General features: G+C 51.5%; 14 protein-coding genes across 14 annotated transcripts; 9 read left to right on the top strand and 5 right to left on the bottom strand.

Moving 5' to 3' along the window:
- Positions 1-14: 14 nt before the first annotated feature.
- GT037_008431 (swi-snf complex subunit) lies at positions 15-1,688 on the bottom strand (the record flags this gene model as incomplete). The annotated part of the gene is made up of 3 exons (XM_038933478.1): positions 15-966; positions 1,058-1,584; positions 1,662-1,688. The coding sequence occupies 3 exons, from the start codon at positions 1,686-1,688 to the stop codon at positions 15-17; spliced, it is 1,506 nt and encodes a 501-aa protein (XP_038784143.1).
- A 541-nt stretch (positions 1,689-2,229) lies between these two features.
- Positions 2,230-6,324, top strand: GT037_008430 (uncharacterized protein; the record flags this gene model as incomplete). The annotated part of the gene is made up of 5 exons (XM_038933477.1): positions 2,230-3,276; positions 3,332-3,397; positions 4,250-4,390; positions 4,472-5,057; positions 5,111-6,324. 5 exons carry the CDS (start codon positions 2,230-2,232, stop codon positions 6,322-6,324), a joined length of 3,054 nt encoding a protein of 1,017 aa, XP_038784142.1.
- Positions 6,325-7,324: 1,000 nt separating this feature from the next.
- On the top strand, positions 7,325-11,126 carry GT037_008429 (aldose 1-epimerase; the record flags this gene model as incomplete). The annotated part of the gene is made up of 4 exons (XM_038933476.1): positions 7,325-7,891; positions 7,941-8,337; positions 8,387-8,564; positions 9,131-11,126. 4 exons carry the CDS (start codon positions 7,325-7,327, stop codon positions 11,124-11,126), a joined length of 3,138 nt encoding a protein of 1,045 aa, XP_038784141.1.
- Positions 11,127-11,389: 263 nt separating this feature from the next.
- GT037_008428 (uncharacterized protein) lies at positions 11,390-12,057 on the bottom strand (the record flags this gene model as incomplete). The annotated part of the gene is made up of 4 exons (XM_038933475.1): positions 11,390-11,623; positions 11,691-11,743; positions 11,794-11,983; positions 12,019-12,057. The coding sequence occupies 4 exons, from the start codon at positions 12,055-12,057 to the stop codon at positions 11,390-11,392; spliced, it is 516 nt and encodes a 171-aa protein (XP_038784140.1).
- Positions 12,058-12,754: 697 nt separating this feature from the next.
- GT037_008427 (uncharacterized protein) lies at positions 12,755-14,895 on the top strand (the record flags this gene model as incomplete). Its single annotated transcript, XM_038933474.1, has 3 exons — positions 12,755-13,034; positions 13,120-13,539; positions 13,604-14,895. 3 exons carry the CDS (start codon positions 12,755-12,757, stop codon positions 14,893-14,895), a joined length of 1,992 nt encoding a protein of 663 aa, XP_038784139.1.
- Positions 14,896-15,646: 751 nt separating this feature from the next.
- GT037_008426 (uncharacterized protein) lies at positions 15,647-16,015 on the top strand (the record flags this gene model as incomplete). Its single annotated transcript, XM_038933473.1, has 2 exons — positions 15,647-15,941; positions 15,990-16,015. The coding sequence occupies 2 exons, from the start codon at positions 15,647-15,649 to the stop codon at positions 16,013-16,015; spliced, it is 321 nt and encodes a 106-aa protein (XP_038784138.1).
- Positions 16,016-16,233: 218 nt separating this feature from the next.
- GT037_008425 (sulfite transporter ssu2) lies at positions 16,234-17,617 on the bottom strand (the record flags this gene model as incomplete). The annotated part of the gene is made up of 2 exons (XM_038933472.1): positions 16,234-17,397; positions 17,447-17,617. The coding sequence occupies 2 exons, from the start codon at positions 17,615-17,617 to the stop codon at positions 16,234-16,236; spliced, it is 1,335 nt and encodes a 444-aa protein (XP_038784137.1).
- A 399-nt stretch (positions 17,618-18,016) lies between these two features.
- Positions 18,017-18,853, top strand: GT037_008424 (uncharacterized protein; the record flags this gene model as incomplete). The annotated part of the gene is made up of 1 exon (XM_038933471.1): positions 18,017-18,853. The coding sequence occupies one exon, from the start codon at positions 18,017-18,019 to the stop codon at positions 18,851-18,853; it is 837 nt and encodes a 278-aa protein (XP_038784136.1).
- Positions 18,854-19,661: 808 nt separating this feature from the next.
- On the top strand, positions 19,662-20,510 carry GT037_008423 (uncharacterized protein; the record flags this gene model as incomplete). The annotated part of the gene is made up of 2 exons (XM_038933470.1): positions 19,662-19,979; positions 20,031-20,510. The coding sequence occupies 2 exons, from the start codon at positions 19,662-19,664 to the stop codon at positions 20,508-20,510; spliced, it is 798 nt and encodes a 265-aa protein (XP_038784135.1).
- Positions 20,511-20,852: 342 nt separating this feature from the next.
- GT037_008422 (dead-domain-containing protein) lies at positions 20,853-22,825 on the bottom strand (the record flags this gene model as incomplete). Its single annotated transcript, XM_038933469.1, has 2 exons — positions 20,853-22,587; positions 22,635-22,825. 2 exons carry the CDS (start codon positions 22,823-22,825, stop codon positions 20,853-20,855), a joined length of 1,926 nt encoding a protein of 641 aa, XP_038784134.1.
- A 784-nt stretch (positions 22,826-23,609) lies between these two features.
- GT037_008421 (phosphatidate cytidylyltransferase) lies at positions 23,610-24,814 on the top strand (the record flags this gene model as incomplete). The annotated part of the gene is made up of 2 exons (XM_038933468.1): positions 23,610-24,038; positions 24,086-24,814. 2 exons carry the CDS (start codon positions 23,610-23,612, stop codon positions 24,812-24,814), a joined length of 1,158 nt encoding a protein of 385 aa, XP_038784133.1.
- Positions 24,815-24,935: 121 nt separating this feature from the next.
- On the top strand, positions 24,936-25,343 carry GT037_008420 (uncharacterized protein; the record flags this gene model as incomplete). Its single annotated transcript, XM_038933467.1, has 1 exon — positions 24,936-25,343. The coding sequence occupies one exon, from the start codon at positions 24,936-24,938 to the stop codon at positions 25,341-25,343; it is 408 nt and encodes a 135-aa protein (XP_038784132.1).
- Positions 25,344-25,742: 399 nt separating this feature from the next.
- GT037_008419 (ubiquitin-conjugating enzyme e2 15) lies at positions 25,743-26,360 on the top strand (the record flags this gene model as incomplete). Its single annotated transcript, XM_038933466.1, has 3 exons — positions 25,743-25,902; positions 25,961-26,053; positions 26,104-26,360. The coding sequence occupies 3 exons, from the start codon at positions 25,743-25,745 to the stop codon at positions 26,358-26,360; spliced, it is 510 nt and encodes a 169-aa protein (XP_038784131.1).
- A 565-nt stretch (positions 26,361-26,925) lies between these two features.
- GT037_008418 (extracellular region) lies at positions 26,926-27,281 on the bottom strand (the record flags this gene model as incomplete). Its single annotated transcript, XM_038933465.1, has 2 exons — positions 26,926-27,044; positions 27,104-27,281. 2 exons carry the CDS (start codon positions 27,279-27,281, stop codon positions 26,926-26,928), a joined length of 297 nt encoding a protein of 98 aa, XP_038784130.1.
- Between the last annotated feature and the right edge of the window lie 717 nt (positions 27,282-27,998).

Below are 27,998 nucleotides of genomic sequence, written 5' to 3'. Positions count from 1 at the left end.
CCAAGCAGCTCTTCCTAATGAGGCTTGATATTGGACCTGGCCAGCCACAAGGCCACGCTCTCCTTGGCAACCTCGCTGCCCCATACACCATCAGCTCCTCCTCGTCGCCATTCCTCGCCAGATACGTCTTCTCCACCACCTCGCGTAGCCTCGCCAAGTAGGACCTCTAGGTCTCGCTTCTGGCTAGACAACCAGCGCTTGAAGAAGGCCACGGGGTCCTTGGACATGCTGGTGAAGAAGGCGTGCTTTGCCTTTGATTGGCCGATTGCCCCCATCAACAGCACAAGCTGCTCGTCGATCTTCTGAATCTCTTGAAGGGTCTGTATGCTATCTGGCCGGCGCAGGATATCTTGGAATAGTGGCTGCATCGGGTCTTCGAGAGCTACCTGAACGTCGTATACGGTCGGCTCGGAGGCGGTCTTTCCCGAATCGGCAGCGGGCGAGATGTAGTCCTTGTCCACGCGAATGGTGTACTGCAGCTGAATAGGCGGGAGAGTCGTGAGGTGTTGCTTGATGAGTTGGGGCAGGTTTGGGAAGAAGAAATGGTCTTGGCCACCGAAGAGAGCTTTCAGCCTGGCGTCACACGCAAACTTGCGCTCATCGTCTTCTTGTTGCAGATGTTGTGACCTCGCGTATTCCCAGATGCCCATGAGCACACCAGCACGGTCCTCCTCATCGGTGTCGAGCAACTCGGCGAGAGGTTTGCTGAGGCGGAAGACTTCGGGATTTTGGTATCGCTGCAGGTTGATCGTGATGTTGATGTTCTCGTCGCCCTTGCGCTCAAATTCGAGTTCGCTAAAGTTGGCCTCCTTCGCAGTAGGGTTCTCAGGCCTTTTCCACTCGATTTGCGTGAAGTTGTCGGGTTGTAAGCTCTTGGCGCGGTCGAAATCGATGTTGATGGATGTGAAGTAGTGCGAAAACAGCTTCGGTTTTGCGGCTGGCTTTTTCTCTGCTCCATCTTCGTCCCTAGATACCAGTTAGTTTCCTACCGAGATAGATGTGCGATTGGCAGGCTCTCGAGCTAGCGTTGCCGCGTTGAAAAGTTGAGCAGACATACATCGCATCGGCGTCCTTCTCATCTTCCTCGTCATCCTCGAGACCCTCATCGCCCTCTTCGTCGAGCAAGCGCCCTTGGATCTTGACACGGTACGTCGCGTTGTTCTCGCTCTCGAAATCGAAGGCATCCGCGTCGATGCCGCTGCTCTGCCAAGGCTGGTTCTCGGCGGTGTTTGATATCCATATGCGCATGGTGCCATAGCGCGATGCGCGCGAATGGTGCTTCGAGTCCATAACGTCCAGCTTCTTGCGCATCATAGTCGCATCCAGCGTGCGCTCGACCTCGCGCAATTCCTTGTAGCGCGCTACGGCATCGCCAATGCACACGTCCTCGACGCCCTCGGGGATGTTCTTGTCGGTCGGGTTTTTTGCGATGCGGCGCATCTTCTCGCGGCGCTCGGCTTCGGCGCGCTGCGAAGCCTGCATGTTGGCCGTGTTGTACTGCGGTTGCGCAGCCGGGTGCGGAGGGTGGACAATGGGGCCTGGGTTGCGAAACAAGTGAGCGAGGTCGTTCCTACTAATCATCGTCTTTTACGGCGAGTATGCGCAGGCGGTCGGTGCAGGAGGACGTGTTGTGGCAGCTGTGTTTGGCAATGGGTACTTACCTGGTCGTCGGGAAGGTGTAGCTGCATTGTGCTGTTGCGGATAATTATATCCCCGTGCCTGATAGTTCGGCTGCATGTTGGAAGGCGTGCAAAAATGGACGGCAGCGGAATTCGCGATGAAAGCGCGTCAGTGGAGATGGAAGGTGGATAGGATGGTAACTTCTTTGGAGACGCGTCAAGGTTTAGGTACGTACAACATGCACGGATACAGAGTTAGCTCCCCCTATAGCCATGCGGGGCACCACCCCCACCCATCTCTCGACTGCACAAGCTTTTGCATCTATTTCCGGCCTCATCAACATCTCGTGTACTTGTGTGATGCATATTGATAGCCTTTAATACCTGTTCTCTGCTGCTATTTGACTTTACTCCCATTCACTGCTCCAGCATCGCTCTTGGCATCTGTTGACGCTCGTGCAGTGAAGCGATCTAGCATTTCCTCGCTTTGTCTAAGCGTCATTATCTGCTTCTTCTCCTTCCTTTCTTTTTCTCCAATCTGTCCTTTGTCAGCCCGAGGCCCATCAACCCTGAGCATCTACGCCTCTAGTGTAGTGAAGAGAAGGAAAGCATGCAGGACAGGATGTCAACCAAGACACTCGAGAAGATAACCAACGTCCGTCTACCAAACAAGCCGCCGTCGACACTCTGGGATATTGCCATCAAAGATGGGAACATAGCCTCAGTAGACAACCATAGTAACTGCCAGGATGGCCACGAGGGCACGCTGGATGGAGCCAACCGTCTCATAGCCCCGTCGCTTTGTCACGCTCATATCCATCTCGACAAATGCTTTCTCCTTCAAGATCCTAAATTCGGCGACCTGCAGATTGAGAGTGGCGATTTCAACGAGGCTATGGAGATGACAGGCGAGGCAAAGTCAAGGTTTGAGGAGGATGACCTCCTAAGAAGGGGCACACGCCTGATTGAAGAGAGTATCCAACATGGTGTAACCGCTATGCGAGCCTTTGTGGAAGTGGACGGGGTGGTAAAGATGAAGTGTTTGGATGCGGGTCTCAAGTTGAAAGAGATGTTCAAGGATCGGTGTGAGGTGCAAATATGCGCGTTCGCCCAGCTCCCACTCTTTTCTGGCCGGGACAGGGGCGAGGAGGTAAGAGAGCTAATGACCAAATCTGCCTCGTTTGAGCAGGTAGATGTGCTTGGAAGCACGCCTTACGTTGAAGATGACGAGGAAAAGTCTCTAGAGAATGTTAAATGGATTACGCAGTTAGCTCTAAAGCACCAAAAGCATCTCGATCTCCATCTTGACTACTTTCTGGAAGAAGACAAAAAGCCTCTGGTCTGGGATGCCTTGAACACTATCAAAGAGCTAGAATGGAGCAAGAAAGCGGGAAGCAAACAGATCACGTTAGGCCATTGCACAAGATTGACAAGGTTTCGGAATGACGAGTGGACGCATCTGAGACAAGAAGTAGGCGATCTGCCGATTTCTTTCGTGGGTCTGCCGACTTCCGATCTTTTCATGATGCGGACGCCAGAGAACGTGCGTGGAACCTTGCCAGTTGTCGAACTCATCAACGAGTACGGATTCAATGCTGCGATTGCTGTCAACAACGTGGGCAACGCCTTCACGCCGTACGGGAATTGCGATCCTCTGGTAAGACATGTCACACCCACAGCCACCCAGAGGTGTTGCTGACATTACGAGCTAGACTATCGCATCTCTGGGCGTCGGATTGTACCAGGCTGGAACAAAGAAAGATGCCGAACTCCTATATGTAGGTAACCGTTCAGCTCCATCTCGACGACCAGTCTAATCCATGTAGGAAACCGTGTCGGCTCGGGCAAAAGCCGCTATAGGCTGCGATTCCACGTCTCTTGCCCTAGAGCCTGGTCAGCCTGCCGACTTTGTATTGTTCGACCGAATGGACGGCGGTTGGCATTGCAGGAAAAGCGTGGTAGAGGTGGTTTATGATGCCGGCCAGTCCCGCCAAACAGTCTTTAGAGGCCGCTTGATCGCTTCAAAGGACACACGAACTTAGCAGAGCTTCAACGGCCATTCAATGATCTAGTATGAGCCACTGCAGGTGGCGCTAGGGGTCAGGATACCATGACGTAACCGGATACTCCAACACATGCGATTGTCGCTCGACAAGAACATTTGGACCAGTATGTATATGTAGTGCGATTTAATCACTCCAGATATGCTGATTGGGACAAGAGCGTGATGTTGTTGTTCCGTTGCCCTCATGGCGACTTCCCTCAGATGCACCACCAGTTGTCCGAATGGGGCCTAGACCGTGCTTGTGACACCACGTACAAACAACTCGTCAAATTCTCCGGCTGCGAGTATCCACATACCAGGCAAACGCTGAGATTACGTTGCCGCTTCTGCGAGACCGAAGAGCGGAGGACGCGTGTTCACGTGTGTTTCATCATCACTTCACCAGAATAGGCTCGATAGGTTCGGTTGTTTGAGAACCGAGCGCCTGTGCCACGAGGCTCATCGTCTCCATCTTTTCCTCAACCAAATCACATCGACGTCGGTGTTGCGATCGGGCTATTGTTCAAGATACGTGCTCGCGCTACCTATCTGAGCCAAAACCATGGAAGCACTTAATTGCGACAAGATGCTTCAAGATACACAACAATCACTACATTCGACCGAAATGGCGTACTCCATGACGGCCAACGAGAAATGCGAACATGTAGAGCGGCGTCAGCAGCCTACTATGAGGCAAGTTGTCTACACATTCTTAGACAACCTCAGAGTAAGTCGTTCCTCAAACAACCCACCCGACCCATTTTGAAGATTGAATATCTCGTAAAACGACTGATACTAACCATCGGAGCTGCGATTCGGGGAGGAGTCATCGGAAGTAATGAGTATCCTGAACATTCTCGGCACATTTCGAGAAGGACGCCTGTCAAAAAAGGACACACTCGTTGCAATCAGGCTCGCGCTCGGAGGCCAAGCAGACCTCAAGCAGGATCTCTTGAATATACTCTTCCACAAGGATGCAGACTGGGGAATGGGCGACTTTGACTTCGGCTCGCATCAGCCCTTCAGCCAAGGAAGCCCCAGCCCGCAATTCCTACAGCCAGCTCACCAGCCCCAGATGCGTCTGCCTCCGATTTCTCCGTTGTGGTACGAGGCAAGCCAAAACTATCCATCTACCTATTCTGCGGGAGTGTTCGGTTCTGGAGTGAACGGCGGTTGTGGATTGCCACTACCTTCGTCGATGCACCAAACCTCCGGCCAATTCTGTCACCCGAACGTATTCACATCTTCTGTTTTGGCTGAATCTGCCAGTTTTTGTCCTCATATGAGAAGCCATGAAGAGGACAAGATCCCTGAAAGGCAGCAACATGGTGTAGAGATCGTACCGCAGCTAAATCGTTCTCCGTACAACTGGGAGGATATAGACCAGCCTAAGGGTGAGAACCGATGTCATCATGAGTATCAGAGCCTATCGCTAACTTCCGCACAGAACCCCAAGCCTCTTACAGTCAGCCTTGGTGTCCTGTCGCCAGCAGTCCGATGCTCGATCATGCGCAGTCTCTTGCCAGCAATCACTTCGACTCTGCATCTCTTTCTCGCGAAACTCACCTGTTTCCAAACTCTTCGCCAGAGGAGGGACAAGTGGCGACCACTAGCCCTTCCGTGCTCGGAGTTCCGGTTGCTGTCCCCATTGGAAAAGCCATCGATGATATGCCACCACCGTCGAAAAAGCGTCGTCGTGAAAGCTCAAGAGTTCAAGTCAATGTAAAGAAGGATATCAGTGAATATGTTACCCCGACTGCTAGTCCTACTTCAACATCAACCACAACCATCGACCAACCATCTGTTCTACCCAAGCCGAAGAAGAGGGTCGTGGACGAAAACAAATCATCACATGGACGTGGACCCTACATCCACAGTCTTTGTGGTAAGGGCTTTTCCAGCAGATCTCGGGTCAAGAAGCATCACTGGGGTAACAAGCTTGACAACCTGGAAACAACTACCGGCTGCTGGGCGAAGAACAACAAGCCGAGCGTAAGCTGGAACGAACACCCGAGCTGCAAGGGGGGTATGATTCCGTCACAACTGTTACAACGGGCTCCCTCAGCTGCATCTAAGAAGAAGGTGTCAGCATATGAGGCTCCGATGGCGCCTTCGATGGTACCTGAATCGAAAGACTTTTCTCGAACCGTTGACGATACTCCTCATCAATACCAGGAGAACCAGCCCTATTTCGAAGGCCTAAGCTCTTACCGTTCTCACCAGCTTCCCACTCGAACAAGTTTGGACAACCTGCTCACTGCTGTCAATGTCGCCTCCGAAATCGACGCGCCACGACCGCAAGGACGTATCGACTCGGTTGTCTCTCATCTCGATGCTCAAGCAGTAGCAGCCGAACACAACAAGCAGTATATTACCAACTGGCAAAGTGCTTGTGATGATCACGTTGTCGAGCCTTTTGCTCACGACCGACAGCACCCGTACACTAGCTATGGGCTCGGTCTCCAAGGTACTCAAGTGCCGGTAAACATGGCTCTGCCGGGTCTTAACGAACTGTACCCATACACTCTGCCCACACGTTCTTTTACTGATTCACACTGGGGAAATGACCGCGATCTGGTGTACGCTGGTGACAATCGAAGCCACACGACTCTCCGATCACCTTCCTCGCCTGGTCCAGACGAAGAAGGCCGTCATTTGTAGAAAGGTGACCTGAACCTTTTGAAGTGCGAACGCAGATGAGCAGGTGATAGATGCGATGACCCAACGAATGTAAGATGTAAGCAGGTTCAAGTGTGGAACTAGGTATGCAGAGGAGTACGACGAAAGAGAGCTCGGGCCATCTAATCAGATGACAACTGTTAAAAGAACGAGACATGGCGTGGCCTATTTCAAGGCCTGCCAGCTGTGTATTGTATTCTGAAGCTTAGATAGAAACACAATATCCGCAAGTCGCTACAAAGAAAGATGGCGGCATAATTCCTGTATCCAGTATACCATCCCGAGCGTGCATATACGACCTGTGGCGTGGTCAAGCTTCCGCCTCAACGGGTAAGCTCATTCGCAAGGGCAACACCAGCCGCTCTCCACATCAACAACCAAGCTATATCCATGACCTTTGCCTGTCAAAGCGGCGCGCTTAGTTTTTTCCGCGATTTTCCGCGAATGGTGATTTCTGCCGGTGCCTTTTGCTCTACTGATCCTTGTCGAGTGAGATTGTTTAGTCGCGATTTTAGAGCTATGACGACCGAGGCTTTGAGCTGGATGCCTCACGGTACGACAGATGAATGAAGAGCAAGTGCAATTGAGAGCGACAATATTGTGCGACAGCTGATCTTTGCGCTTCATGGCATGAAAGGGACCGGTGTGCAGCTTCTGCAAGCTTGTGCGGGCCGGTTTCGTCATAGCCGTGTTCCTGGGGAATTGACACCCATGGAGACCTTTGCGGGGAAGCGCACGTTCGCTACCCTCAAGCGGCGACCCGCCCTTTTCCCCAGTGCGACCCCGTTAGCACCATAAACCCGGAGGCTGGAGAAGTGAGTATGCGGGATAGCATCCTAGTCACAGGATCGTGGAACGGTAATTGCGCCGATAGTGTGTCCCTGTAGTATTTAATCACTCTCCGCCCTTCAACCCCATACTCTTCTCCACACCACATCACATCACCTCCACTTCTCAACTCACTCGAGCTTGGCAAGTCACGATGCGGTTCTCAACTGTACTCCCTCTGTTTGCTGTGGCTGCCTTTGCGCAGAACAGCTCGTCTCTTGGACCTGACAAGGACGGCAAGTACACGATCTCGTCTGAGGGTATCCGTGGTCACTTTATCCCATATGGCGCGTCCATTTCCAATCTGTTCGTCAAGGGCAAGGATGGTGTTGAGCGCGATATCGTTCTCGGTTTCGACAACGCGACTGCATACGAGGGTGAGGTTCATCCCCATTTTGGTGGTGTGCCCGGTCGTTACGCCAATCGTATTCGAAACTCTACCTTTTCCATTGACGGCGAGACCTTCCACATCGAGCCGAATGAGAACAACAATAACGACACTCTCCACGGTGGACCAGATGGATGGGACTACCGCAACTTCACCGTTGTGTCGCAGACCCAAGAGTCCATCACCTTTTCTATTGTCGATCCCGACGGCAAGGAAGGCTTCCCTGGTGAGGTCGTGAGCTACGTCACCTACACCATGACCCCATACACCTGGAACATCAAGATTGTGGCTCTTGCTACCACCAAGAAGACACCCATCATGCTGACTTCCCACGTAAGTAGACTAGTATTTTAGCACATCAAGGCGAGGCTAATCAGAATAGACTTACTGGAATTTGGATGGATTCGGCAACCCTGATGATGAGACCGCGCTAAACCACACTTTCCACATCCCCTACTCGGGCCAACGTATGGATGTGGATAATATTCTCATCCCTACCGGCACTATCCTTCCTAACGAGCAATACTCAGTCAACGACTTCTGGTCGGCTCCCAAGCAGATCGGCGCCAACCTGACTGCGCCCGAGCTTCTTGGCAACTGCGGCTTCAACTGCACTGGTTACGATAACTGCTACCTTGTCAACCGCAACCAAGCTGAGACTCTGGACTGGCGCAACTCCGGCCCTGTCGCTTCTTTGTCTAGTGAGTGGTCTGGTATCAAGCTCGACATTTACTCCGACCAAGAGGCTTTCCAGATGTACAGCTGCCCCGGCCAAGATGGTATGTTAGATCCTTTGGAATGCTTTGACAACTACTGACAACGTTACAGGTACCATTCCCATCAAGTCTACTCAAGGCGCTGAGGGAGGTAGTGGATTGGTCCCCAAGTATGGCTGCATTGTCATGGAGGTCCAGGACTGGATCGACGCTATCAACCACCCTGAATGGATGCGTGAAGACAGGCAGATTTTCGGCCCCGCTAGCCCAGCTTACACGCTCGAGGCGGAGTATGTCTTCTCCACCACGGAGTAGTTCTTTCTCCTTGAGACGAAATAGCGGGATATGAATGGAGCTTTGGATAAGACGAAATGATACCACGTTTCATAGTATAGTTAGACACCTTTGAGGGAGCCATAATGGTAATTGGATCTTTTCCCTGCTTCGCGTTGGATCTCTTGTTTACTCTCTCTCTCTCTCTCTTTTATCAGATTCATTGGTCAGTCACCTTGCATTTGACAATATTGCTTGAGCTCTTGTTCATCTACAGAACGGCCTGCTCAGTTACCGTTACCCATACTCAATACCTCACAATATCGAAGTCTAGCAATCGCTTTCAAAAATATATTATACGGAGGTGTCTGGAAGAATTTAGGTAGAAAGCTGCGCTAGATCCTTCTTACTTTCACCTTCACTATGGCCGACCACCCCGAAGACGACGCCAAGAGTAAGGAAACGAGCCCGCAACCGACCAACGATGCTGACCTCCAAACTCCAATCAGTTTTCCTGAGCTCCATACGCCTAGCTCCACGTCATCAATGTTCTCATTGAGCAACTTCACACTTACATTGGAAGCTACTCACAGAGGGCCGCCAGTGATACAGCACCCCCAACACCTACCATGGACCCCATACGGTACACAAGGTTTGATTTCGAGCCCTGTACACCTTTTCCGACTTATCAGCGAAAATTCCCGAATATCCACGACAATCACCAGCCCAACACACCTGAAAAGAGCAGAACCATTCGCGGCATTGGTATCACCCGCGCTATCGAGGCGGGAAAGAGGTTAAAGCGCTTTGTAGGAACAGCAGAGCCGGCCCCTTTTGTTACTCCGCCTGCGATCCCGAAAGACCTAGAGCGAGAGTTTGTTGCCGGGATGAAAGAGTACGGCTCGGACCACAGGATGCAAAGTATGGGGTTAGATGTGCTCAGTCAGGCCGCAAGTATGCAAGAACGCCTGCCGGAGTTAGGAGAAGAGCACGAGAGTCCGGTAAAGGCTACATGGACTTCAACTCAGTCTGGCCAACAAACTTTTGGCTCCTCGCCACCTCGCATGACGTCTCAAGGCCCTGCAGCCAATTCAGTGTCATCAGATGGACCTCAACCTGCGCGCGCGTCGTATGATACACCTTCTCTCGCCGCTTTCAAAAAGCAAATGGAGGCATTTGAAGAACAGCATGTGCCAGCGTACTCTAATGCAAATCCCAACGTGGGTAGCGATGGCATCGAGGCAAGCGGTTCAAGACATGCGTACAAGTACAACACTGGGTCAGAAAGTCTCTCCAGTCAGAAGGGTACATCTCGTATCAAGCCTCTTTTCCCTTCTCGCGTCGGTGCACAGTCTTGGGACGAGGGCAAGGGCATTTCACAGCAACATATGGTACCATGTCAACCTACTCCAGCAGCTAGTTCCTCGCGAGACAGCGCATGTTTCGAGAACTTGTTCCGTCAACCACCTACATTTAGCGTACCTTACATTGTCGTTCAATCTCCGTCGCCAACTAAACTTGCGCCGTCCAAGAAGCGCTTGGCACCTCAAGCAGGAGACGAGTTGTTCCGGCCAGACGTCAAAGACATCCGCTCAAACAATAAGAAGGCTACCGGTCTGCCAACCTTGCCCGCATCATCCTCAGCTTTGTGGGAAGTCAATTTCCCAGGCTATACCCCCGCCCTACTCACCATCCTCCTGACCTGGTCGCACGCAATGCATTCCTTCTACCGGCGCCTTCCTGACCCGAAGACCTTCTCTATCCATGCCGCTTTTCCACGCCGCATTACTCCACCAGCCTACAACCGCCTTATCTCCGTCGGTTTCTACGACACTAGCTTCATTCCACACAAGGAGATCCGGTTCCTGGGCCCAGGCGATATGGCTGAAATTGGCTATGCAGAAATTGATATCTTCCGCAGTAAGGAAGAAGTTGTCGCTTTCAACGCGCAGGCGCAAGAACATCCTTCAAAGGCACAGGCTATGAAACGGAGATTGGGCATCGGATCCAAACATGGAGAGCGAAAAAGAACATTGGGAGTATATCGGGATCAGATACATCTTGCGGATAGTGGAGAAGGACGATGGGCGTATGTTCTTATCAAAGAACATGCGAATTCAGAAGAGGAAACTGCGCCGCACGTCATGCTCGCGTGGCACCTTTCCGCTGTTACCGACACATCGACTTGTCTCCACACCGTCTTTCCCGACAACCATGAACCTATTCTCAGCAAACCACCTGCGACGCCTGCACCACCTGAGCAGCCGCTAAGACGCTTGGCCTCTCTACAGAACCTCATCAGCCCGAGCCATGGCCAGAAGCATCTCCATCGTGAAATTCGCTCTGTCTCGAGCAGTGCAGGTTCAACGGAAGTAGAGGAATCGAGCATCCTGCCACAGGAGGGTGCGCAGACGCTGAAGAGAACGGTTGTGAAATTGGAAAAGGCGGGGAGTATACCACTTATTGAGGGATATCGAGTTGATCTGAAAGAGTTCAGGGGTTGGTTGGATGCGGTGAGCAAGGGAGAAGGGAAGGTCATCGTTTGGAGGGAGTCGCCGCCTCTGATCTCACTTGCGTAGGGTAGGTCGTCCAGGACGCGCTCTGCGTTGCGATTCGGTTCTGAAGGATGACAGCAGGAGTGGAGAGCATCGATACCCAGGATATATGGTCGGAGAGAGGTCAAGATGGCTTTACGCTGTTGTGCTACAGGTAATACAATGTGAACCGTTCCCTGAGATACACAGTAGCCGTTCTGAAGCCAGTCGTAAGTCTGTCCTTGGCTGCTCTTGTTTGAACCAGTCAAGCCCACTAGCAACAGCTCTTTGGAAAAATTGCGATTACACTACCGAGGCGTGAGCTCAGTTTGATCCTTCATCCAATGGTTCATGCACTTTCTTAATTTTTCCAACACGACCTCTTCATCCATCGTAGGAAGCCCAAGCTGAACAAGTCGCTTGTTACTTTCTGCAGCAAGTTCAAGTCGTATTTCTTCGGGAATCTGCGTCCAGCAGCGGAGGTCTTTTCTTTTCGCATGAATCCCTCGAAATTTTGCATCAATCGCCTCGCGAAATACTCTCTAGAGATTTTGTCAGAACCAGGACAGCGCTCGACTTTATTAAGCATATTCACAGCATCATACTCACATGTGGGAATTTTGTCCCAGCCATATTCTGCCAATCTTTGAAAGGATCTGCAACTGTAATTGAATCAGCAAAAAGCTATACTGAACACTGTAGATGTGCATACAGCGCTGCATGTGCCGTAGCGAGGGCAGGACTGATGATACACGCCACTCAATTCCCTGGTCATCTATTGCCGGAAGCTTGCTCTTTCGCATGGCATCCTTGATTTCTTGGAAGATATCGTCCTTCTTTTTAGGATCGAGTTCTGACCATTTGACGCCTTTAAAATCTTTGCAAATTGCGAGCGAGATGTGCTGAGAAGGAGTTAGTACAACGATGTCATAGCAACCAGTTGCCAGGCGGGGAAGGCACCAAGAAGAGTGGCCATTGTCTCTTTGACAGGCCCATCATTTCTCTGACCTGTTTTCTATCCGTGCGCCGTGGAATATGGGTTCCAGTTCCAGCTGACCAAAGAAAAGCGGTGATCCTCATCGCGCGGGTTGACCAATACGGGATATTGGCAACATTGCACGCGCTAGATCTGCTCAGACAATGGAGACGTGTACCACAGACACAGATCACTTGTAGTCGAGTCTTGTGGTGCCGACGGTACGGTTAGGGATTGTGGGGAATGCATACAAGTGTTCAATGTCCGCCGTTCTGCAAGTGCAGATATCATGACCCTTGCGTTAAACTATTTCCGGATGACGCTAGCGGCTTAGTGGCGAAAACCAAGTCGGTCCACCACACAGCGGCATGGCGCGTCACGGTTAGCTCAGTCCGGGCGCGTACATGTCACAATGCTCCAGGTTCGAGAAAGTATGCCTAGCCAGCCGCTTAACGCGTCTGCTCCAGCGAAGCAGGGTTCTCATCCTTCGGCGAAACGCCGTGCCCACCGCAGGCTACACTATGCCGGACGCAAGGGAGGCATGGTTGCATATCTTACGTCCCGTCCTGCATTGTTGGTACCTGAGTACCCAGTAACTTAGGTACTGGGGCACTTCTTGAACGCATTCCTTCTTGATCCGCCGTTCCTATCATTCTCAGAGCTCTGCCCACTACATCTTACCGCAACTCTGAACGTCATGGCTTATGAACCTGTTGGACACAACATTAAAGGTCCGCGTGTGTCGGTGGAGGATGCGTTGAGCATCCAATATGATGCTGGGTCGTATAGCAACAGCTTGGATGATTCACGAGATCACGATGGGGAAGACGGTGTGAAAGACAACAAGGACACATCTCACGAAAAACGAGTACAGAAATGGCCATCGCGTTCACAGAAAGTAGCGACGATCACACCGCTGAAAGTACTGATCATGGTATTTGATGTGGTTCTGGCATCGACGCCCATTATGTTTTTAGGTGAGTACCACCAGTCTTGGCATGTCGTTATTCCCCCTTTACGAACTGGGAGCGGTCACATGGAATAAGTTCTAATACTGTATAGCACTCGCTTTTGTCGCTGTTAGGCTGAACGGAAAAGAAGTGTCAGACTATGGTCATAAGCTGGAACAAACCCTACTTCTTTCGCCAACCATATTCCCACTTATCTTTGCGGCTTTGATGGGAAGGTTCTTTCGACACCTCGAACTTTGGCTGGCTCAGCGAGGCACAAGTCTTGGTCGTCTTGAACAACTGATTGGCTGCCAGTCCGTCTTCTCCGCACTCGAGCGTCAGATTTGCCTGAGGTCTTGGTCTATGGTTGGGCTAGCATCTGTCTTGATTTGGCTTCTTTCGCCAGTGGGTGGACAATCCGCGCTTCGGCTGCTGAACCAAGAAGTTAGGGAAATTCATTTTGCTAGCCAAATACGCTACATGAGTCCTATGACGATCATGGATTCTATGATGAGTGGCGCCTCCTACGCCGGTAAGTTTACATGCACGAACACGGTATGAAATACCCACTGACTTCATATCTACTCTTTTCACAGAACTTGGCCGTAACACCTACACGCCCATTACGCTCGCAGCTATACTCAGCAGCACCAGATATCAGAGTACACCGATGGACCTATGGGGGAACGTCAAGCTTCCGCTCTACCGTACTATCGAGAACAGCACGCCTGATGAGTGGAAATTAGTCCCCAACTCTACCGCCGCTAATATTACGTACGCTTCTCTGATTGGTATTCCGGTTGTTGGACCACCATCTGTTGGCTTCACCTCTTTCAACATAGAAGCTCGACAATGGGATTTGAAGTGCCTGAGCAACGAAGGGCCAAAAGACAAACCAGCGGATTTCACTGATGACTTCTCATGGCAACTCCAGATTCACAACGAAACACAGCCGCCTTGCAGGAACAACGCAACAGACTGTCCCACCCCATGGTGTTATGGTTACCCCTGTCCGATTCGGAGTGAATCTGTCGCCCAAGACAGAGAAGATAAATTCTCAATAGCCAACTGTGAGCTTTCGTTCGACAAGTATGAAGCTGGAGTGCGCTGCAACGGGACAGCTTGTGCCGTCTACAAGATGAGAAAGTTAGGATTGCTCGATGAAGACTATCCGATTGGTTACGACATTGTTATCCGGAGATTTACCTCGACCCTACTTGGAGTAATGCCGAGCCTCGACTTCTACAAGACAGAAACACCAAGGTATCATAAAGGCTCGACGACAATGGAGAAATGGATAGGTGATCCATCCAACTTCATCGGTCTGGGTTTTGTCAACGTCGAACTTTACAAATTACCACCACAGGCTTTTGGCGAGCGATTGACCATCCTGTACAACACATTCTGGCAATCTACTTATGGCACGCGAGCGCTCGGTGGAAGTTTGCCAGCATCTGTAATGGAGACTGCCTGGTTGAACACTACGCAGACCACAGACTCGGTCTCTAGTGTGAAATTCGTCGCAACCGATGCCGACGTATTGCAGAAAACAAAACCCATCTACAAAACGAACTGGAAATGGCTCACAGCGCTATTGGTTTGTTCGATTGTACTGCTAGCTGCGGCCTATACGGGACTTGTTCTTAAATATATTACGCTCGTACCGGATATCATCGGTTACGCATCTTCGCTGACGCTGTTGAACCCTTACTTCCCGACTCCTACAGGTGGAACTACGCTGAGTGGATTGGAAAGAACAGCGTTGTTGCGCGACTACCCCGTACGGATAGGGGATGTTTGCCCAGATGAGGCGGTAGGCGCGATAGCGTTTGCAAGGTCTGATATGGGAAATGTGGGAAGGTTAGACAGAAAGCGATGGTACATCTGATATCGTAAGACAGTGAGGGAATCCAAAAATTGTCACAGTTATAATGATCGAAAGGATGGATATGTACCATAGCGTTCCACGAAGCTCAACTGTCTCACTACGACTCAGGATATTGTGCGTCAGGTCCTGCGACAATCCGCACGGCGCCTGCATGCCTCTATTGTCGCCTATACAGCTCGAATCGATGTTTCCGACGTGGTCAATGACATTCTCGAACACTATAGCGTATCACATATGATAACGACGTAGAAAGGATCACCGTACGAAGCAACGCGAGACAAATGACGCCACGTCCACGCGGCTACCGAAATCCAGGATCATGGCTGCAAGCAGCTGTCACCGCCTGTCAAACCTGAGCTGTAAACATTATCGTCTCCAGCAGTAGCTCGAGTGGTGCAGTTGTTTTGTCGCGTCGCCGGTTATAAGGCAATGAAGCATTTGGTGTGTCGGTTTCAAGACTTGCGGGGTTTCAGGTGCCTGAGGCACGACCATGGAACATGAACACATCGGCATTACAGCTCTACCTACCAATTTTGCGAGCCGCGTTGAAGATACAGATGTAGATGCCGTGAAAATATATATACTGAGAGGCTTTCGACAAGAGTCCATCATCAAGCTAACACTCACTCAACTTACATTCACTTCGTGTCATTCTCTTCTCCTGCGCTCGGCCGCCCCATTCGTTCATCAATACAATATTAAGATACCCAGTTTTTTCGACAGTCTATACCGTGCAATCCATTCTACCAAAATGAAGTTCACCAGCACTCTTCTTGTTCTCGGCATCGCCGCTCTCGCCAACGCACGCGCTGTCTGGGTCCGCCAGAACAATGCACAAACCTTCACCGGCGCTCTCGGTGGTGTGGCAGCCACACCTGTACTCGATTCAGGTATCGCGAACCGCCCCTTTAGTGTGAAGGGCGACACCTTCGTCAACCTTTCAGGTGCTCTGCAGCGGTCTTGCGACCAACAGTTCAACGGCTGTGCGAACTTGGCCAATGGTGGAAATGGAAACTTTTCCACTCAGGAGTGCCAGGCACAGAAAGGTTAGTTGAACAGTGCCGAAGTTTTGAGTTAAAGCTAATCAGTGGTAGATCAATGCACAGCTGCAAGCGCCTGAGTGGCCTAGCACAGTGTTCGCGATAGCGTATCGGAGGGCTTCGGGGGTTGTGTAGCCGTAGGACGAAGAGCAGGAGGCTTGGTGCTTTGCTCCAGGAGGGCTGCACAGCAAGTAAACTATTACGATGAAATGCAACGCGATATACGATCATTCCTCTTGCACCCGTTTGTCGTCTTCACCCTTAAACAGAATATTGCCACCGTCATAGAAAGCCATGGTCATGTTTGCGGTGGCCCTCTCTCTTTCTCGGCTTCGTCGTTTCCTAAAGAATCTTTTTTGGGTAGATTTTTGAGGCATGGTGCGTTGAAAAGACGGCCGCTCCATGCACCTTGTGCCGTCCCAACAGCTACCACGCACCATAGTAAAATGACGGCAACAGCAAAGATCGTCCCCAAAACCCTGAAAAATAGACTCGGAAAGATGTTTCCAAGTTCCATCGTACTAAGCGCCATGACGCCAAGAGGAAAGGTGAACCCCCACCAGCCCATGTTGAACGGGAACGGGCGTGACTTGTAGATAGATGCCAGGGCAAAGCAGAGCCAAGTCAGCCCAAACGCCCACATTATGAGCGCTAGAAAAATCCCGACAACGAAGAAGATATCGCCTGCCACAGGGATATCTGAGAAAAACTCCGTTTCTGGGAACACTCGTCGGCTCACCATACCAAGATATGTTATCGAATAACCGCCCATACCCAACGGACCCAGCGGTAGAAAAGACGATACAACAATCTCTCGCGGTGGTAGTTTGTGCAAAGCCAGACGTGTATAGTACATGACTAAGACAGTCATAGCCAATGGCGTAGACATGCCCCACATGACATATGATGCGATGATCGTACCAAGAGCATGTTGCGGGTTGGGCAGGTGCTCGGCGACTCTGGCACCAGTACCAGCCGCAACGATAGACGCAGCGATGGGTAGTAGTTGAGCTGCAGTGATACGATCCAAAGCCTGTCGATCGGATGCAGATATTAGCAGAATGGTGAGCGATATTGTGACAGACACGGCGACTACAGAATCGATCATCCAGCAAACCCAAGCAAAGGTGGTGGCCCAAGATCCCCAGTATGGGATGCATATTGAGCACCAAGCTGAGATGAGAGTCGCGAATCCCATCGGGATGGTTCCAAGAAAGAGCGAATTGACGCTGTCCGCAATCATAACGGTCCATATCTCAGGGTAGACAGCATATCGAAAGACCGAGACCGAGAAGGCGGATGCGAACAAGACAGTATTGAGACCGAAAAAGACCACAGCAAGCCAATAGAGCCAGTCTGCTTTGAATGGTATAGCGACGAGAAGTAGGGATACTATTCCCGTGCCCATAGTCACAGAGAACCATGACGGCGAAAAGTTTCGGACGATCCTCCGCCACCCGACCTACGTTTGTTCAGCGCAGGGTTCTGGTGCCGTTTCATTGAACACATACGTCGTACTTGGTCAGCTCTAGAGGCGCAGGCGCAGCTTGAGAACCAGTAGGTTGGGATTTCGACGTCGTTTGGCCTTGAGACTTGAGGCGTCGTATGGGAGCCCGCTGTGCTGCAGGCGCAGTCAGAGCAGGGTTGTCCGATGCAATGCGATCCAGCTCGTAGTCATCCATGTAAGCGACGACGTATCGGATGTGACACAACAATGAAGCTGCTGCGAGATGCCATTTCCAGTAGCGCAACGGTTCGCCGATGACGACGGTGTCGCGGCGCCGTCGCAAATCAATGAGCCCAGATCCAATCACGTGGGCAGCACGGACCGATCGGTTTCACACGCTGAACCGCGTCGAAAACCCACAAATCTCACTTCATCTGATTTCCAAATCATATCTCACTGCTCCTGGTTACGTCAGCTTCCTTCTCACGGCTCTGCTCACGCACATTTTGATTCCGCAAGCAGCGACTTCAGCAGCGTACCGCACTCGCGATCCTTCGGTCTCGCTTCCGAACTTCCGTGTGCCGCTGGACCCTGATCTTCGACAGGCGCATCAGCACATGTGGCACCCAGCGACATGCCAGGCTTTTTGGATCTACCCCTTGAACTTCGAAACCATGTATACGAGATATTACTTGGTGAAGAGCTAGGGCGATCTTTCCGTGGGGTCATGGTGGTGTCAGAGCATTATGTGAGGAACGATCTACCGCTTCGGTGCTATCGCGGCTTGCTGCGCGTATGTCGCCAGATCCATGGAGAGTTTAAGCAGGCAATTCAACATTTGGTCGCCGCAAAACGCCTAAACTATGAATTCGACATCACATTTTCGCATGGTCGGCCGTACTTCTCCCTGAGCTGGGTTCAATTTGCGGCGCTTTCGCCTACCTTCAACCAACTTCTCATCAATGTCGATTTGCGCACTCGTGAGCCTCTCCGAGACGGGCCTCGCGAGTCCTTTGTACCCCATGAACATGAGCTGGCTCATCTGTTAGAACATTCCCCTACTTGTTTTGCCAAGCAACTATTCGACTACATCGCCATCTTCCTGAAAACGCTCGCGAATCTGCTGTTCCAAGGCAACCCTCACTTCAGTGTTCTGTATACCGAACGCATGATACTGAATTTGCGTACCCCAACAAAAGTGGTTGCGCTCGGAGGAAATGGTCATAACCCCATAACCTTATCACGGAGGCTTCGCGTCGACCAGATAGAGGCTCGCAAATTGCATAACACCATGCGCAACACCCTGCAGACTACGTCGAACAACTTCAAAGCGTTCGATGCAAGTCACTGCGACCAGCTCTTTCCGTTAATTCAGATTGGATCACTCCGATTCGCAACCGAAGGGCAAATTTGGGGCGAGGGACACAATTTGGTGCTTGCTCATGATGACTTTCAGTGGCTGCGATTCTAGATATCTCGTGAGCTCTGGAGTCGTTAAATCATTTTGAGTCAAAACCAAAGCGTTTGGAAGAGTCTACAATAGGCGCACTACCATCACTCCCGAAAAGCCGAAGGCTCATTAGGGTAGTGACACGTGTTGTGTGGTGTGCGCAGACGGACTTGGTCCAGGAATTGGCTATAACCAATTTCGTGACTTAAACCTGCTTGTGTCCGTGAAACATAGTCTCACTAATAGCTCCGTACACATTGAGCTGCAGACAGGTCGTTCAGAGACTCCAAAACAGTCAACGAGAAAGATTTCCGAACAGGACAGCACCTGACATTATGTGCTCTTTCATCACGCACTCTTCAACAAAGGCCAGCCTCCCCACATCAAACGCACTTTCAAACAAATTCGTGTTATATGATTTCGCCAGTAGTGCTGTTAGGCGCTAAACACGGCGTGCGGGAGAAGGATACTCTCTAAAAGATTACGTTGAGGAGTTCCAGTCAATTCAGTGGACTTTGTACTGCCTTGGAACTGAAGGAATAGAATCGGAAAGCGACAGTCAGATCTCTAGGGCCGCCAGGAGGAAAGTTTCGTCGGTCTAAGAGCGCCCACGATATAGTAGTGACGTATCGTTGCGTCAAATCTCGTGCACTGCAAACGCTCAAGAGCCGCTCACCTACAAGCCAGGAGACCTGTCACAAGTGCTCCAGTTCCTGTGACTTGCCCTCTTGTTCTTTCTCTCTCTTTCCAATTGACTGTCCTTCTATCCTTCCTCCAACTACTTTGCGCTCATCATCCGAAGCAAATGTATAATGATACCAACGTATTCATGGCAATCAAAGTCACTCTTCACTGCCCTTCGACCGAAAAGACTAAGAAGGATTTCATAATCCGGAATCCCGACAAGCACTTCAATCTCCTCTGCGATATTCGTTCAATATTCAAAACCAACTACGCTGCGGTCTACGACATCTGCGCCAAACCAATCAATGACCTTCGCAATTGCGTATCGGGACAGATTGTACAAGTTGCTATCAGTCGAGACGAGACCATGAAATATTACAAGCCGTGGAACTGCATCATGTACAACGGCGAGGACAGCGCAAACGTAGACTGGATGACTGATGGTGTTGGACTGGCATGGGAGGTAGGAACATCTGGAAGAAAAAAGAAGTACCGATAGCTAACCGGGAGTAAGGACCTCACCGATCAACAAAGGTGCGCCCACATCATGTGTGTTTCCAGTGCTGGCGCAAACCCCGGAAGCTTCGTTCAAGCCAACACCATCCGCATCACGCGCTCATACGCCACCGTCCAAAAGGAAGTACAAGAAGTTCTTACCAGTGACTCTGAACAGATGTGTACCCAACACGATGTCGGTATGGCAATCTTCTACAATTGGAACTGGAAGTGGGAGGTTTTCCTGCCAGCTTCCATGATGCCAGACGACCCCAAAGACATATCTCCCAAAGTCCTCAGTCTCCTCACTGTCCTTTCGTCTTTTACCCATGGTTCAGCACGTAAGGTGCGCGCCTACATCATTGAGGCCGTTAAGGCGCGTCTGACTGAACTGGGAGACGGAGGGACTAGAGACCCATTGCTGCAGGAGGGAGATATTGTTCATGTCATTAGTACGCTCTACGAGAAGGTGGGAGTCCAAAAGCCAAAGATTACCTAGCTGAAGAAAACAAGGTGAGAGAGAAGGCGCGGAAAGAGACCTGGAGCATGAGCCGAAGACCAGAAGGCACGAGAAAGGAGAAGGCGTGACATAATGTGGACGTCCTTACTCAGCGGCTGGGTGGGATTTAGAAATATAGTCGCAAGGTCCGAGCTTCAAATGGTCATGATCACTGGTGCATTCTAACCTCTCGAGGATGAGTAGATAAGGCTTGCAAAGTGATGTATATCGACTACTGGGTAGTCCGACTCGATAATTCTTGCAATAGTATAAGGGCCAGGCGCCTGAACACCCAGACACCGGCACATATTAGGTTCCTCAAACTCCATGCATATACCCTGATCAATCGCTAAACCCTTCAAACACATCTTCCGCCTCTTGTGCTTCTTTCGCTGCTACCTTCTTCCGTACCTGCTCAATCATACCCTTCACTCTTTGCTCCTCTTTCCTTTCGTCTTCCGTCAACGCCGCCACACGATCATGCTCGCGCTTCGCTGCCTTCTTCTCTCTTCGTAGTTCCTTGAGCGCCTTCTGGTCCTTCTGCTGCGTCCATGCCGAGGCCTTCTTGTCTTCTGTGACATATCGCTTCTTGCCCTCAGCCTTATTTGCCTCGTATTCACTCTGCTCGGTCTGTCGTTGTTGTTCCCGCACTTTATCCTTGTATGCATAGGTGCTGAAATCCATCTCCACCCCCAGACTTCGGTCTCCTTCCCACTTTTTCAGTTCCGGCATGCTGGGTAGCTTGAGCAGGCCCCAGGCATTACCATGCTCTGTCCAATCGAGATCTGGAATACGGAAGATGGAACTCGCGGTATGCTTGCTATAGGCACGGACCCATGAAACGAATCCCCGCTGTGCTTTGTCAAATAGTGCTCGGTCGGACTTGACTACCTTCCGTATCCGGTTGCTCATGGCTGCTGCTTCTTCCGCGGTTACTGTAACATCAGATGTGGTAAAAGGCGATACAGGGGTCTGCCGAACTCGAAGGAACTCAATGTAGTCCTCTTCTCGTCCTGGGCTGAGGAATGTAATGGCCAAACCTTTGCGGCCCGCTCGGCCTGCGCGTCCGCAACGATGGATGAAAGTCTTGGGATCGCTTGGGGCATCAAGTTGAAGCACAAGATCCACCGAGGGGATATCAAGACCACGTGCAGCGACATCTGTGGTGAGAAGGATGGACGGTGTGACGCTCTCGACGAATTTGATGAAGTTGCGGTTTCTAACTTTGTCCGGCAGTTTGCCGTGCAGAGGCACGATGGTGTACCCTTTGAGGACTTCGGGCAAGATGTGTTGGAAGTAGTCAACCGAAAAACATGTCGCCAGGTACATGATGGACTTTTGCGGCTGTGGTTCTAAGGACGAGAGCACTTTCTTGATTGCAGGTAGCTTGTGCGAAGCGGGTACGGTAAGGTACGACATTTGTAAACTTGCTGGTGTTTTCTTGTCTTCGATGGCGCCCATCTCTCCTGTCGCACTATTGGGTGCAGCTCGCGCCTTGACTTTGACTGCAATACGAACAGGATTTCGGAGACCAACACGAATCAACTGGTCGACAGCCTCGGAAACACTAGCACTGAAGAGACCGGTCCGGCGTTGCTTTGGTAGTCGGGAGAGGATTTTCTGTAGGTCGTCCTTGAAGCCAAGGTCTAGAAGGCGGTCGGCTTCGTCCAGCACGAGAGCATCGAAGGACGACTGTGAGCAATGCACATGCGGCGAGGAGAGGAGTTCCAGTAGACGTCCCGGTGTCCCGATGAGTACGTTGGTAGATGACTTGAGAAACCTACTGAGGTCCTGAGCTGGCGTTACTGATCCTCCAAGTAGGAGCTGAGGTACGACCCTCAATGTTCCTGGTGGGAAGGTCGGCTTTGGTGGAGCATCGGCGTCTTCCATGTCGGTGTCTTCATCCTCGGGATCCAGTAGGGCTGCCGAGGGCGCATGAAACCTCAGAAGTGACGAGAGTACAGTGTGAATTTGTGTTGCGAGTTCTCTTGTTGGTGAGATGATAATGGCACCTACGTGATGCTTCTTTATGGGCGTATCAAGCCGCAGCAGACGCTCAACAATGGGTATCAGGTAACTAGTAGCTTATTAGATAAAAATGAGATTTCGTGGTGCGAATCTTACGCTAGAGTCTTTCCACTTCCTGTGACCGCTTCGACTACAACATCAGAGTTCTTCATGAACATGGGGATGGCAGCATGTTGTACAGGCGTGGTTTTCACAAAGCCCATGGAATCCACAGCCTCGAGTATCCATTCTGACAAGGCAGGCGTCAAGGCGCCAAAAGATCGATCTGTCTTTGTTTGGGGTGCCATGATGCACGTAACACTTGTGTCAATGTCTTCTGAAGCTGCTGGAAAGTCGCGACGGCTGTACGGAAAAGTCGCGCGAACTCTGAAATTTTAGTGGAGCCACGCACAGCCACATGGAGCGCGCCACAGCCGTGCGCCACATGTGCCTACTGGCAGACACGATTGATGACATGCGAGATCGTCACTTGTCACTGTCTCGAATGAATCTGCCAGAAGCTTGTGTTGGCAAGATACACTGCATTCCAGCTCACCTTTCTGCTATGACAACACGCTTCCACCCCCTTACAACTGGAACCTGATCGCATCGCCAAGACGGATCCGCAGCCACGCTGATCATAGGCGCATTCGCGAGAACCGGATCGTAACTACATGCGTAGGCTTGCGATCAAATTTCCCAGTTCCATGCAGCAAGATTACCTAGCCGTACCCCCCAATACGTTCCCTGTTTACCCGCCTATAATAATCAAGACGACCGCTGCTGTCGCCTGCACGCACTGTGGCATCTTCTGCCTCCCTAAACGATGCGCGCTGCCCGGACGAATCCGCGGGCTATGAGTCTGTGATCACACCTGATGCTGACACCAATGTCGAAGCCACCTTAAGTGCCGCCGTCCCGTATGTTAGCTGTGACGCGCCAACTCAGCCTCGTTACATATATTCGCAACCCTCGGACCACCAGTTTCTTCTTGTAAACATCGCCTTGTTGTGTGCCAGGGCCCGCTCCACACTTTCCGGCGTCATCCGGGCTCCTACTTTACCTTACTTTCCCACCTGTTGGCGCGCTGCCATGGAATCTTCACGCCAATACCAGATACCCAACACGCCGCGCGTAATATCGCCGTCACCCACCCCCTCGGAGGCGGGCAGCACGAAAGATGGCTACTTTGGCCCGGTAACGCGCTCGTCGACGCGCAAACAACGAATTACGTCACCTCCGCCCATCGATGAGGACTCGTCCAGCTCAGATCCCGACAAGAGGGCTCGCGCCAGGAGCCGGAGTCCCAAGCTGGATGGAGGCGTGGGGAGACGGAGGATGAGTGGCCTGACGAGCCGAAGGCAGATGAACGGGGGCATGAAGAAGGATCTCACGCTGCCTGCCAACACCTCAAACGGCCACCTGTCGCCAGCGCAAGCAAACAAGAATTACTGGAGGGAAATGAGCAGAAGCCCAAGTCCTCTGGGCCTGATTCCCATCCACCAGAAATGGCGGTCATTCGTGAGTACGCACGCCGTATCTACAAGAAACACTACTGACGTTGATAGATTCACCGACACGAGATCCCCCGCAAGATCCTGCACGTCTCTATCGGCTTTCTCACCATCTTTCTCTACTGCATCGGCACGCAAACGTCGCAGATACACAACGTCCTCCTGACCATGCTAATACCCATCGCCCTGACCGACGTCATACGCCACCGTTACTGGCAAGTGAATCGTTTCTATATCCGCTGCCTGGGTGCGTTCATGCGCGAGTCGGAGGTAGATGGGTACAACGGCGTCATCTCCTACCTCCTAGGCGCGTGGATTGTAATGCGCTTTTGCCCAAAAGACATTGCAGTCATGAGCATCTTACTGTTGAGTTGGTGTGACACCGCTGCCTCGACTTTTGGCAGGCTCTGGGGCCACCTTACGCCCAGAGTCAGAAAAGGCAAGAGTCTTGCGGGCTCCATAGCGGCCTGCGTAACGGGTGTCATCACAGCTGTCGTATGGTGGGGCTGGTTAGGGCCTCTCTACTCAGAATACAACCACGGCGAACACGCTTTTGCGTTCCAGGGCGCGCTGACGCTCCCTTCGCAGGTGCGGGAGACTCTCGCCTTGTCCCCGAAACAAGCTTCTCTCACCGGATACTGGGCTCTGGGCGCCATGTCCCTGGCGTCTGGCGTCATTGCCAGTGCTAGCGAAGCGATTGACGTCTTTGGTTGGGACGACAATCTCACCATCCCCGTGCTTTGCGGAGCCGGGTTATGGGGCTTTCTCCGGATCTTCGGATGATCCAAGCTTCTTGATCTGTATGATTTTACGTTTTGTCGCCTTTTCGGCTCTTATCCAATCTATATCCCTTTGGATCAATGATACCCTAGATACGGGTCCTCGGGGTGGCATCGCATCGGTCATGGTACGACGGCGTCATGGGCGTTTGGACAGATGGAGACGGAAGGGCATTGGGCCAGTAGAGTTAATCTTGAATCAATATACCTACAAGCAAATAATAATCTTTCTTGCAACTACGAAGCTTCTCTGGTGTAAGGGCGTGGTAGGGCTTATCGAGTTTCAAGCCGAGGTCCAGATTCTCACGTTGCTCATCTCTTTTGGGTTCCATCCACGATCTTGCAAGCACCAGATCCAGCTCTCTCACGCGCCTCTAGGACCGGAATTCGGCATGTACCCGTTCTCGATGCAGAGCAAACGCAAAAGGGAAGGCCTGGATATCCCAAGGCACCCCTGCCATGTGATATTCGACTTGGCGCATACCGCCACATGCACCCCAACGATTGGAGGCTCATTCAGACTTGCTTCTTGATACACTGTCACGCACCACACCTTCGGCTAGGGCGACTGACGATACAATCTGACTCCTGCGATTATATTACTTACTGAGCAGCCCAATACTCACAACGGTCAACACATAGGCCCCTGCCGATCGCCCGCAGATTGCCCCGCCACACCCGCCGTTAAGAGGCCTCCACGTCCTACGCCCGAACGCGCCTCTGGAATTTCCACCTACCCTCTTTCCGCAACTGACCTGGCGCACACGAAACTTTCTCACGCAGGCACAACTGTATCCGGATTGCTGTAAAACGTCTGCAATCTCTGCGCCTCTCTGTCATAAGCGTCTCCCAGTCGCATCCCCCACCTGTTCACTCTGCGCATACCATTCAACTTCGGACGCCACTTCTACATACACACTTGGAAAGATATCATGGCATCGTCGTCTGCGGCAGCGGGGCTGCTGGCTCGCCAGCTTAAGCAAATGCAAAACGACAAGAGCATATCGGGCATAAGCTGTGGTCTAGTGGACAGCAATGTGTTCGAGTGGGAGGTGATGCTGATGATCGACGATGACACAAAGTTCTACGGAGGTACTGACTGAGCGATAGTCCTAGCAGAGTGCCACAGCAGTACTGACAGCGTGCTTAGGAGGGTTCTTTCGCGCGCGCCTCACCTTTCCCAGCGAATACCCTCTTCTACCGCCAAAGATGCGCTTCGAGACACCCATCTTCCACCCCAACAGTGAGTCTTCGTCCTATGATCCTACTACTTGGTTCGCTAATAACGTGAAGTCTACCAAAACGGCGAAGTATGCATCTCGATCCTACACCCCCCAGAAGAAGACAAGTACGGTTACGAATCCGCCGCTGAACGCTGGTCGCCCGTTCAAACGCCCGAGACCATCCTCCTCTCCGTCATCTCTATGCTGTCCAGCCCGAACGACGAGTCACCAGCAAACGTCGAAGCCGCGAGCTTGTGGCGAGACAACACACCGGAGTTTAAGAAGAGGGTGCGGAAGTGCGTCAGGGACAGTCTGGAGTTTGAATGAGGAAGACGGAGGGAGGCAATTTCGTTCATGAATGCATAAGCGCGGCTGGGTATCTGGGTATGCGGTATTGGATCACGGCGTGCATGGTGGTTGTCTAGGTGCCATCTAGGAAGCATGCAATACATGATATCTTATCCTGGGGGTGTTTCTATCATGAGAAGATCGAGCTCCCTGTCTGAACATGTTTTTGCAATTTTAAAATTGAACACACGGGCGTAAGTCTGTTACAGATCTGAGCAGGAACCACGGATTGAACCATGTCTCAATCTGCTGCAGACACACTTGTAAAGTCCAAAAGAAGAGAAGGACTTGTCAGGAAAGCAACTTTCTTGTTCTATCATACAACCACCTTCTCTATCGGTCTCCAACACTAAAATATATGTACAAAATGTTCCACCCAAAGGAGTGAGAGGCAGGAACAGCGAGAACGGTAAATGTATCCACAAATCTCCCTCTCCAGGACAACCAGACGCCATCCTATCTCATCGCTCATCTCACATGTCCACCAGAGATCCTTCTCGATGGCTCACTGTCTTAACAGTAAAGCTCGTATGTCATGGACAATCTAAGCAGCAGTGCAAAGCAGTCCATCAGCGCCAAGGGGCAGGACACAGCACTGAGCAGTGGTACCATCCTTGGCGCAAGCGGCGTTGAACTCCTCGGTAGTCTTGATACCAGCGCCAGCTATAACGACTCTGTCAGTTCTTTGTTCATTTATAAGCCAAGATAGGAATGAAACGTACCGTTGGCGCAGTTCAAGTTGGCGACACCGAGGACGTCAGTCTGGCAGCAAAGAGGTGTAGCGAGGCCGCCGCAGATACCGCTCTGGCGCTCGACGAGAGTGGCGGGGTAGCGCTTTGTGACAGCGGCGGCGGAGGTGAGGCTCAGGAGAGCAGTGAAGGTGGCGAGTGTGAACTGCATTTTGGTGGTGGTTGTGGGTGATTGCGTGGTTTGATTGGAGTGTAGTGTTGTAGTGAAGATGTGGTTGTAGAGGATGAACTGACTGTGATGATGATTCTGTTGTAGAGGGGGAAAAGAGGTATCTTATATGTCTCTGGATTGTGGCACACTGGAGCTGTTTTGCTTTCCTTGGGATACAATATACCGACTCTGTAGGTCCCCCTTTCGCTACTCCCATGTGAAGTCTACTGCAATCGTTCTCCCACGTCCTCAACGTCGATCACATCCCTAATACATCCCTATACTTTTCCATCTCATCGCCGAATCCCACAAACATCCACTCTCGGGCGTCCATCCGACGTCGTCCCTCGCCAGCCCTAGTCTACCCATCTTGATGATCGACATGAGGCTTAGTTATGATCCACATCCGCCGAGACGACTGGACAGGGTCGCTTAGACTGGATCGAGGCATGTAGTCCCCGTTCGGGCTGTAGTTGCGCTCTATTCGGCTACCTGTGGTGCCCGGTGGAGCAGAAAAGGAAAGCTAGACGTGGGGACATGATTAACGTCAGGGTGAGTGTTAGCATGCTGCTAGGGTTGAGGGTTGATGTAGATCGGATAAGCTTCCAAGTATTGCTCCACCATAAGCAATTGCTTGGGACAGCTTCAGCCCGACGGCGCAGACGGGAAAGATGGGAAAGATGGGTTGTGTGTATGCTTTGGAAGTTTGGTCCAGTC

Source organism: Alternaria burnsii (assembly GCF_013036055.1).
Source record: "Alternaria burnsii strain CBS107.38 chromosome Unknown 753, whole genome shotgun sequence".
Classification (NCBI taxonomy): domain Eukaryota; kingdom Fungi; phylum Ascomycota; class Dothideomycetes; order Pleosporales; family Pleosporaceae; genus Alternaria; species Alternaria burnsii.
Note: the sequence above shows the minus strand (reverse complement) of the source record. Positions and strands in the feature narration are given on the sequence as shown.